This window comes from Grosmannia clavigera (assembly GCF_000143105.1).
Source record: "Grosmannia clavigera kw1407 unplaced genomic scaffold GCSC_173, whole genome shotgun sequence".
Classification (NCBI taxonomy): domain Eukaryota; kingdom Fungi; phylum Ascomycota; class Sordariomycetes; order Ophiostomatales; family Ophiostomataceae; genus Leptographium; species Leptographium clavigerum.
The window spans coordinates 1,758,338-1,768,824 of record NW_014040765.1 but is presented as its reverse complement, the minus strand read 5'-3'; the positions used below and the strand labels follow the sequence as shown (position 1 = coordinate 1,768,824).

At 56.3% G+C, this 10,487-nt stretch overlaps 3 protein-coding genes across 3 annotated transcripts; 1 reads left to right on the top strand and 2 right to left on the bottom strand.

Moving 5' to 3' along the window:
• Window positions 1–1,809: 1,809 nt before the first annotated feature.
• On the bottom strand, window positions 1,810–3,929 carry CMQ_7348 (peroxisomal carrier; the record flags this gene model as incomplete). Its single annotated transcript, XM_014314353.1, has 7 exons — window positions 1,810–1,845; window positions 1,933–2,035; window positions 2,152–2,203; window positions 2,265–2,293; window positions 2,882–3,119; window positions 3,187–3,758; window positions 3,826–3,929. 7 exons carry the CDS (start codon window positions 3,927–3,929, stop codon window positions 1,810–1,812), a joined length of 1,134 nt encoding a protein of 377 aa, XP_014169828.1.
• A 404-nt stretch (window positions 3,930–4,333) lies between these two features.
• On the top strand, window positions 4,334–7,774 carry CMQ_7053 (calpain-like protease; the record flags this gene model as incomplete). Its single annotated transcript, XM_014314058.1, has 4 exons — window positions 4,334–4,364; window positions 4,828–5,230; window positions 5,312–6,617; window positions 6,692–7,774. 4 exons carry the CDS (start codon window positions 4,334–4,336, stop codon window positions 7,772–7,774), a joined length of 2,823 nt encoding a protein of 940 aa, XP_014169533.1.
• A 522-nt stretch (window positions 7,775–8,296) lies between these two features.
• Window positions 8,297–10,464, bottom strand: CMQ_7531 (c2h2 type zinc finger domain containing protein; the record flags this gene model as incomplete). The annotated part of the gene is made up of 2 exons (XM_014314536.1): window positions 8,297–8,408; window positions 8,462–10,464. 2 exons carry the CDS (start codon window positions 10,462–10,464, stop codon window positions 8,297–8,299), a joined length of 2,115 nt encoding a protein of 704 aa, XP_014170011.1.
• Window positions 10,465–10,487: the final 23 nt, after the last annotated feature.

Here is a 10,487-nt window from a genome sequence, read left to right as displayed (position 1 = left end):
CTTGTTTTACTTCGCTCTTCGGTCTTCAGTCTCGTTTTCGAAAGCGTTCTTGCAGCTCAGCTGCCCTGCGCACGAGAAGATGGTTTGGAGGTGTAGAAAGATTCTAGGAAGAAGAAAAGGAAGGCAGAAGGGTCCGAGTTAGCGAGTACGACTTCTCGCTAGGACTGTGGACACCAGATGGCGGCTGAAGCCAACCAAAGCCCAGGCACAGGAGGCCACCAGGGTGGGAAGGAGAAGCGGAGACCGTATTGGAAAGGAGGTAAGGGCTGGTCGGACTAGGGTGGAATCCCGTGGGTGCAGCCGCGCCGGCCAGTTCACAGGGCAAAACGAAAGAGCAACGGGTGATGCACGTTGCGAAGCAGACGACTTACAGGACGATGAGCCAGCAGCCAAGAATAGGCTGATTAGTATCTCGGAAGCTTCAGCGAAACGCAGGGGATGCACGAGACGGCGAGGTGGGGACAACTGCAAGCTGGTGAAAATGAAGATGCCAAAACGGAGAGATGAATCTCTAAAGCCCCGTCCAGGAGGAGGAATGCGGCATATAAGAATCGGGACAAAAAGATAAAGAGGGGGCGAGGGCGGGGAAGCCAATATCCAACAGGACTCGCCGCGTGAACAAGAAGCAGGAGAGGACAGCTGGAGGAGAGAACCCGGAAGATGGATGCAAAAGAGCACGTTGCCTAGTGGAGAGAAGGGGCAGTCGGAGAAAAAAAATAAAGACTCCAAACGGTGGGCTCAACGCCGGTAGACCGCCTATTAGAGCGCCTAGCGCACAGAAGAGGGCCCTGAATTGCTAGGGCGCTCAGCCCGATCGTGGACAGGAGGCAGACACCCCCCGATAACAGGCCATACAGCTCACCACACGAATACGGCGAACAACGTCATGTCTTGTATTGGAATCTTGGAAACAAGCGTGAACAGGGGTCAAGGAAGTGAGGTAGCTTTCTTCCTTCGAATCTGGAAGGTTTCAATACTTTGCCGAGTACTCTGGAATTATAGTTGGGGAGCTTCCGTCGAAGCGAAATATATCTCTACAAAACCCAGTTTGCACCGGGCTCCGAAGTCCTATTTAAAGAGAGGCTTCGTGATCGGCTGCAGGTCGAACCGGCCTGGCTTGAACTACATAGTTTTTGGACGTCGTGGAGCCGGTCTCTGGGCGGGATACTGCACGATAAATAGCCAGACCGCTCGTACACTGACGGCTTAGCCAAAAGCTTTGATTGTCCCCCGTCATTCATGCACCCATTTGCCGATGGGAAAATATAGCAAGGGTGTTTGGTAATAGTCGGGAAGAGTTTCCTCTTAATCTTGGCACGAAGAAAAATCCTTCAGCATTGAGCAAGGGAAATGAAGCTCGCTGCTGTACACACTAATGCCGTATGTTCTCTTCTCACATGAATGAGCTTTCTCCCCGAGCAGAATTGAAGGGTTCTGCGAGAAGAAATGCGTCGGTGAGGTAGATAAGGGACAAGGGAAAGGGGGCTTGGGATCGCCTCGCAACAGCCAGCCAGTCCTCTCAATCCGACACTCGCTTCGAGGGCAAAACGATGCCGCCGCTGAGAGACTGCTGGCCGTTGCTCATGGTCACGGTCTCGTCAACGCTGCTGCAAGGCACGCTGCGAGGAACGGGATGCCACAAAAGGAGGGAGGGCCGCCTTCTGTTGATAATTTGTTTGGATTCTCCCCCTGGGTTCTCATCGGTACCGTTCCCGCGCAAAAGAACTCCCAAAAAAGCAACGAACTTTGAAAAATTTTCCTTATTTTTTGTTATTCACTTCGGTATCCGTGCACAGTCGTCCATCTCGTTTATGCCGACTCCCGCTTGCCCTCCTTAAACTCCTTCTGTGAAAATGGTTAGCAAGACAGCTGTCTTTCCCGACTCGATAACGCTATTGCGGGACATTGTCGAATGAGAGGGTATTCTCGTACCAGAGCGCGGGCAGTGCCGTGCAGAGCATGTCTGTGGTTTCTCCGGAACTTGGGGTCGGTACCGTTCAGCGACGGGTAGCGAGACGTCTTCGGCTTCTTGATGCTGCGAGGTGAAGTCACCGGTCAGTCTTTCATTCTCGTCCCAATGTTCTCTCCATTTCTGTCCATCATATGCTTGTCTTTCGTCCTCCTCGCATCAAAAATCGGCTCCAAACATACCCGTTCCGGTGCGCCTTGCGCGACTGGTTGTGTTGCGACGAGTTCTTGGATTCTAGAGGAGAATGTCAGTAGACTGGCGTATGCAGAAATTCGAGCGTCTTTGATGCACGTACTGGCCATGGCGACTGTCTTTTTCTCGTTCCTTGATCGAGAAGTGTGAAGAGCGTTATGTTGAAAGGAAGTGAAAGACTAGGGCAGAATATGGAGGAGAATTTTGATTTGTGCGAGAAAAGGGCAAACCTCGAAATTCGTGTGGCTTGAAGCGGGACAGCCACATATGTCACGTGACTACACGGCTGGTCGGTTTTAGCCCTGTGTGGGGAACCGACTTTTTGTCATCGCCCTTGCTAATATCCCATCTTCAAGTTATAAGACATAGCTTGCTCGCGTTATTTCTCTACTATGTAAGACTACGGAGTACGGAGTAATGAAACTAACCCACTAACAGATGCCCAATGACCGTGACCGGACAAGCCACGATATTTATACCATCCCAATTCCACAATACGATTCAGCCCCCTCCATGCCGTCGAATCCGTCCTAATGTACATGCGTTTATTTGGTGATGCTAATGGGTGCAATCGTGTTCTTTAGAGCAGCGGCAGCACCAAGTCTAGCGAGCTGATCAGACCGAAGCTTGCGAAGATACCGGACAAACAGAATAAAGAGAAGTTCCACCCTGCAGCAATGTTAGCGACCACGACAATAAAAGCTGCGAAATACTCCATACCTCTCCTTGGCCATCATTAAGAAGCCCTGGACCAAGAGGCCTTTGAGAATTTGGGGGCCGATGCCCTTGAACAGGCCGAGTGGGCCCTCGTTGGCAATGATAAACTGCATCACCTCGACAAAGCTCTTGAACGGCTTGCCATTCCGAGCCGGTGGTGGCTTGGACTGCAGGCCAACCTTTGCCACAATAAGGGGTTGCGTAGCAATAGTGGCCAGGGCCTTGGACATGGCGCCCAGGACTGTGACTGGTCAGCAGGGCGAGGCGAATACGAGCCCGGACGAAGCTAGAAATGGGACCGGACGCACCAAAAGCCTCCCATGGCCGGAGGCTACTCCTGCCAGGAAACAAGACCTGTTTTAACCGCTCGTAGGCGCCGTAGGTAATGGCCGGGTTGACGACGAGGACGAGGCTGGCCTTGAGGCCGCGCCACAGGCCAGAGACGCCATCCTCGCTCTCGATGACCTCCTTGGCGGTGGCGAGCAGGCCCTTTCGCTCCTCCTTGGACTGCGTCTGCTGGCGCGTGGTGACGACGGCCACGGGGATGGTGAAGATCTGCGCAATGGCACCGGCAGTGGCGCCAAGTGACAGCTCGACGGCGGTGGACGGCGACGCGCCGGACTTGGCGGTACGCTCATGCAGCGCCCGCACGATGGAGTACCAGTAAAAGTAGGCAAAGTTGGTCGAGGCGACACCGATCAGGGCGCCGTTGATGCCGGCATACAGGCCGAGGACACCGTCCTGCTGGACGATCTTGGTCATGGCATCCCAGGTGGAGGCGTAATGTGGTGTCACACTGGAGCTGGTGGTGGTGACCTCTTTGCCTTTCTCGTCATCCTCGATGGTCTGCTTCACCTGCACCTGCAGCCGGGTCTTGACACTACACGCGGCGACCTGTCAGCAGAGAGCGGGCAGCAGCATGGCGGACTAGCTAGCTAAGCGCATACATGTCGAGGGGATACACCAAGGCGTTGGCAACAACAGCACCAGCAGCACCGGCCGTCGCCTTTCCCCATGGCCCTATGACCGCCGGCTTGGAGTGGGCAGGCATATGCTCGGATCGTGCTCGTGCGCGTTGGTCATGTAATGTCTTATCCAATGAGATGGCAGGTGAAAGGCCTTGCGTAGATGTGCCGGAAGGGCGGTCCGCAGAAGAATTGTCAACTGCCGGAGAACAGAAAAAGGGATTCTTGAGCAGGACCCCAGAAGGGAGACAACGTAAATAAAATAAATAAAATAAAATAGAAAAAGAAAAAGAAAAAGAAAAAGAAAAAGGAATAAAAGCAGAGGGATACGGGCGGGTAAATCAACCGAGGAGTATTATGGCAAATCGGCCACTAGGAGCATCTGGGAATGGGTGTCATCACTGCCGCGAGACCTCGGCCATATCTCACATGTGGTTGGGGTACATATGGATGGGCGCTGGAGCCCCGACCTCCACACCTACGCCATAGCATGGCACCATTCCGCTTCGAGTTCCAGTGCAGTACGGAATACGTGGGATGACTCAGCCGTGCACGGTTGTGCTTCCCCGCCACAAGCCCCACTGAAGCAGCGTCGCCGTGCCCGGAAACAACGCGTAAACGGCATTGTGCCTCAGTGTGGCTCCGACTTGGCTTGGGAAGGCGCAGTCGTTGATTCTGCCCGGTGGCCATAATCTGCACCCAAGGACACAAGGCTGGAACCTAGCAGTTTAAGACTTTAAATGATTGCAAGCTATACGCCTTTCCCTATCGACGCCAAGAGAACAGGAAGTCTGGTAATGCATCATCCTCTCGAACCTGCCGATGTCATGTCAACAATACCGGCAACTTGAGCTGGTGTCATTTCTCTTCCTCAATGCCACCGGACGTTAATCAACCTCAGAGACGATGTTAACGACACAAATAGAGGCACAAGCCAAAGTACGCCCCCGTTCCTCCGCGACACAGAGCTCTAGCTGACCGTAGAGCAGGAGCGGGAAGCGCTGGCGAGCCAATCTGTGGGACAGACGGCATTGGATCATGTCATTACTGCAGTGGAGCTTTACATGAAAGCCGTGCAAGAAGCCACGAGCCCGGTCGAACGAAGCCGTCTCCGGCGGAAATGCAAGGAGCTCATGGCACATGGAGAGCGCCTCAAGGCGGCGGCAGCTCCGGTAGAAGCGGCCATGTCGTCGTTGTCACTTAAAGGCGCTGCATCGAGCTCGGAGCCCAAAGACCCCAACCCAAGACTGTCTCGGGAGCTGTCAAAAAAAGAGCAAATCATCCTCCTCCGATCATCTCGCCTTCATGGATCTCTGTTTCCGCCTTGGGAGACAGAACCACCGAACGATATGTTCAGCCTCTCTAATTCGAGCAGCGCTCTTTACGAGTATGTTGGCATGAGCCTTGCAGGGCTTATATGGTAGTTGTCTTTCTCTTGGTTCTAACACTCTCTCGGCATTGTTGACAGGGACAATGTGGAATTCTCCATGTCAAAACAGCAATACAAGGTGTTTGCAGGCTGGAGACGGCCAGCTGAACTTTTCCCAGAGCACAGCCAAGCCGACGAACAGCTTGCGCAAGACGCGCAAAGCAACATGTTTATGCTGGCAAACCAAGAACCCGACTTGGTACAGGACATCACAACGGACTGTTCCGTCGTGGCGAGCATATGTGCAATCGTAAGGCATACAACGGGCCACAGCGACCGGCCATCGCTGCTGTCAAAGATTATGTACCCGTACGACCACTCGAATGACTGGCCTCTTCTTTCGGAGAACGGAAAGTACGTCTTCCGCATGTTTTTCAACGGAGCCCCCCGCCGAGTGGTTGTGGACGATAGGCTGCCGTCATCGACATCGCGAACGCTTTTTGTGGTTGACCGGCAAAACCCGACGCTGCTCTGGCCAGCACTACTGGAGAAGGCGTACCTGAAAGTGCATGGCGGTTACGATTTTCCCGGAAGCAACTCAGGAACGGATCTCTGGGTCCTCACGGGGTGGATTCCAGAACAGATCTTCATCCAGAGCAAAGAGGAACAGCCAGATCTTCTCTGGGAACGCATAAAAAAGGCTTACGACAGCGGAGACGTGATGCTGACCTTGGGAACGGGCCGTCTTTCGGCCGAGGAAGAGGGACTCGGCCTCGCCGGCGAGCACGACTATGCGGTCCTGGACATACAGGTGGACATGGCGGGCAACCGCCGGATGCTTGTGAAGAACCCGTGGTGCGACAATCTTGTGTGGCGCGGGATTGGCATCTCCCCAGATGCGGCACTGCCTGAAGCGACCTCCTCGAGCACCGTTCCGACGGCGGCACCGATGACGGGCACGTTCTGGATAGGATATGAAGACATCTTGCAGTACTACGAGACGCTGTATCTGAGCTGGAACCCAAGTCTCTTTTCCCATTGCCAGCACCACCACTTCAGCTGGACGCTTCCGTCCAAGGCGGCGGCACATTCGCTCGCACACAACCCACAGTACGCGTTTCAGCCTGCCGACGACGGGACGGTGTGGATTCTGCTGAACCGGCACTTTCAGGATGCCGATCTCGATTATGCGCGCCAGAAGCGATATTCAGAGCAAGCCGACAAGACGCCAGAGGATGCGGCAGCCGGCCAGCCGGGATACATTGCACTCTACGTGTTCGCAGTCGACGGACAGCGGGTGCAGTTACCGGACCGACCGCGGTGGACGCACCGGGTTCCGCTGGTGGACTCGCCGCAGACGCTGCTGCGGTTTGAGGGCCGCCGGGCCATGCGATACACAGCCGTGGTTTGGCACAGGCACAATTGCCGCTGCCGACGTACGCCTTCAGCCTGTCGTTCTTCTCGACAGTGCCGCTGCAGGTAGAGCCGGCCGTGGATGCGCTGGCCTACTACCAGGAGGTAGCGGACGAATGGTCGATGGAGACGGCCGGCGGCAGCGCAGCATCGCCCGACTTTGTGCGGAACCCGCAGTATGCCCTGACGGTGCCGACGGCGACGCCGCTGTCGCTGCTGCTATGTGCCGAGAGCGACGACGTGCCGCTGCGCGTCGACCTGGTGTGGGCCCGAGGTCGTCGCGTGGCCTCTCTGGCGGTGCGCGATCTGGTCGTCTCGTCGGGCGAGTACCATCGCGGCTCGGCGCTGGCGCTGGTGATGCCGCGAGGCGTGTCTGCCGGCAGCGTCCGTTCTGGTGTCGGCAGTAGCATTGGCAGCAGCGGCAGCGCCGGATTTGGGCCGGGGACCGTCGATGCCGGCACCTATACCGTGGTCGTGTCGACGTTTGAGCGCGGCCAGCAGACACGTCTTGTCCTGCGCGTGGGCTCGGCCGTTCCCGTGACCTTGCAGCCGATCCCAGCAGAAGACTCGGGCAAGCTCCGCACCTCTCTCGAGTCGCTGATGCTGATGCTGGACGGCAGTGATGACAATGGCGATGGTAACGGCAACGACGACGACAACACGCTGCGCTGGAAGGCCGTGATGACAGCGCCACGGCTCAGCACGCGTGTCAGCCTGATCGTGCAGGCCGTCGAGAGGGCAGCAGGTCGCACGTCGGGCACGGCCGCAGCCACGACCACAACAGCAGCTGCGGCGGCCGCGGCCAGCACGACACTCGTGCGAGTGTCGGTGGAGCGGGTGGCGACCAGCAGACGGGCCCGCGGCCACGAAGTGCTGGCATCCACCGGCAACGGACAGCTACTGGCCATTCCGGTGGCCGGACTGCGCATCGGCGAGATTAGCCTCGGAAGAGCCTCCTCGGCGGCATACGAGGAAAGGCTGGGCATCGGCGTGCCGACTGCGACGACCAAGGCAATGCCCGAGTTCCGCATCGTTGTCGAGGCCCGCAGCAGCTGCAGCGGACGGCGGCTGCAGCTACGGAACGTGGGCATCCGGGTAGACGTCCTGAGCACCGATCGGGTGCAGATTCAGCCCTGGACAGCTGCATAGCAGACGAGACAAGCAACAGGAGAGAGAGCGGGACAGAGTGAGACAGAAGTACGTAAGTTGAATCATTATTGTCATTCCTCATGGGTAACAGGATAAAGAGTCGGAGAAAGAAGGAGGGAGAACCTAAAAGAACTCCAAAACGCCGTAACCTACCCGTTCTCAGTGCCGTTTCCAAGGCATGATTGCCGCCTTTTATCTGCGCCATGGCTGTTGAATGGCCCAGACACCAATCCGCATCCCAGAAGAGAATAAAAAAGAAGAGAAAAAGTGAAGTGAAGTGACAGAAAAGAAGTAATAAGACACCAAAGATGTTTGTCACTATATACACCTGAAACATTTGCGATATGGCGAGTCTATATGGGAAAAGAAGAAAGAAGATGGCAACTGGTGAAAAAGCGAGGGTATAGAAGACGCGTATCAATGGCCGCCTGCCAGAGCGGTATAGGCGCATGACCTGAAATCAAAGAAGCATGGGGTGAATGTAAAAATGTACGAGTACAAGAAGGAAGAATGGCAGACGCATCAGGCAAGGCGCCGCCGTCGTCTCTGAGGCGCGCCATCTGGTCGCTGTGCCAGGACATCTCTCAGTTGCGGGTCATCCTTGGGCTTTTCTTGGTGGTGTGCTCGAACATGTCTGCCATTAAGTTAGCTGGGAATCCTCAGGAGGCCGACAGGACAAGAACACACCTCTGCAAGTTGTCCGGACGTGGGTATTTGTGCTCTCGATCCGGACAGAATGGGCAGATGTAGCCAGGTGAGTCGTGCACCAGTCCGTGGCGAATCATCTCATTTTTGCGCTTGAACCCATAGCCTGGTCGGTTGCGTGGGCACCCATTCACAGGGCAGTAATGCGGTCGCGCCGACGAGTGCACGTTTGCGTGGGAGTTGAGCAGGTACTGCGTCTGAAAGGGCGGCGCTAAGCAGCCCGGCTCCCTGCACCGAAAGTTTCCTTGTGCCACATGTGTTGTCGTTTGCACATCGATGGGCATCTTGTCGCCTTCCGAGGTGCCCGGGGCATCTTTGCCTTGTATAGCTACCTGCCTCGCTGCTTGTGCTGGTACTGATGATGATGCTGATGCTGGGACTGGTGCTAGCGTCAGCGCTGCCGTCACCCCTGATGGTGCTGCCATGGCCGGAGCCAAGACCGGATGTGCTTGGCTGGGTGCCGGCCTCACCGAGCCCGTCCTGTATATGGCCGAGTTTCGTCGGTCATAATCCGCTCCTGGTGGTCTGCCAGTGGTGTATGCAGGGGCATAAAACGAGCCGCCGCCGCTGCCCGTAGTGTTGTTTTTCGGCGAAGTCAGGTCACTGTTGCGACGGAATGTGGAGATGGGCGAGATCGGGGGAGAACGACTGTAAACCATTGACGACAGACTTGGTAGGCGCCCGAGAGAGTCGGACAGAGGAGTAGCACCGATCCGGTGGTCGTCGGAAGCCGAGTCCGGTCCGGGTAGGTGTAGGTCGCGAAAAGGCGGAAGGACCGTGGCATTGTCGCTAATGCTGTTGATGTTGGTAGGACTGAGCGGCTTTATGTTGTTCTTCGCGTCGGTGTATTTGTACTCGCACTGCTGTTGGATGGGAGGCAGATGGTTGGGCAGTCTGGGCGTTGTGAATCCGGGAGACGCATGTGGATATGCAGAAGGATGCTCGTTAGGGGAGCTGATGGAAGATGGCGTCGCCCACGGCAGCGGGCCCTTGTTGACCACCGGCCGATCACCCCGTACCGCTGCCATGCTGGTAGTATCTTGGGGCGTTCCTGTCGACGCTGGCGTCCGCAGCTGGGTGTTTGTCTCGGGATACTCGCGAGCATACGGGTGGTTGCCACCATCCAAAAAGTGGCAGCCGGGAGTGTCCGTGTCGCTGACGGGCGAACGTTCTTCAATGCTACCCGGTTTCTTGTTGTCTTCGAGACTCAGCGCACCCAGGGCCATATCTTTCAGTTCGGGCCGAGCTGTCGGGGCCGCAATGGCACAAGGCTCGTCTATGACCATCTCGTCCTCATTATTCATTGCGTCTGGGTCTGGCCTGGCTATCAACTGGCGTGCAGTCAGGGCTAGTGTAGCTGTAGCCACGGCCTGCATGCTGTAGCTTCCAGGAACGCCATTCCCCGTCAAGGCTTGTGGGGACGCCGTCAAAGCAGGCCCGTCCAGGTCGGGCCTGTCGTGCTTGAAACGGGGCTCTTTCTTGATATCCACCGGGCCCATCAACCGCTCGCGTATTAATGTCGGCTCTATCTTCCGGGTCTTCTGTGCTGCATCGTCGCCCTTGTCGGATTCGTCGCTCATGCGGGCATCTTCTTCCAGCTCTTGTTCTTCGTCTTCATCGCCGTCGCCAATCTCCTGTTCGGCACCACTATCCTCATTGTCCTCGTCCACCTCATCTTCCGAGCTATCCGACAAAGGCTGCTCACTAGCCGCGTTACCAATGTCATTGTTCCGGTAGTTGCCCATGTACTGTATCAGCACAGCATCGCCGCGGGACGGTTTGACCTTGCGCCGACGATTAGATGTGCTCTGCCCGGGGCTTGTATGTAAGGAGTCACTGACTTGTGTCGGGTCCGGCGATGGGCTTCTCGACACGAAAAGCTCTAGCTTCCGGGCCTTTAGCAATGGGCTGCGCGGTCCTGCTTCGTCCAGATCGAAGAGGGATCCGAGCGTAGCGGCGCCATTTGGGAAATCCAAAGAGCTCATTGCTTCGCGATTTGTGAGAGTTG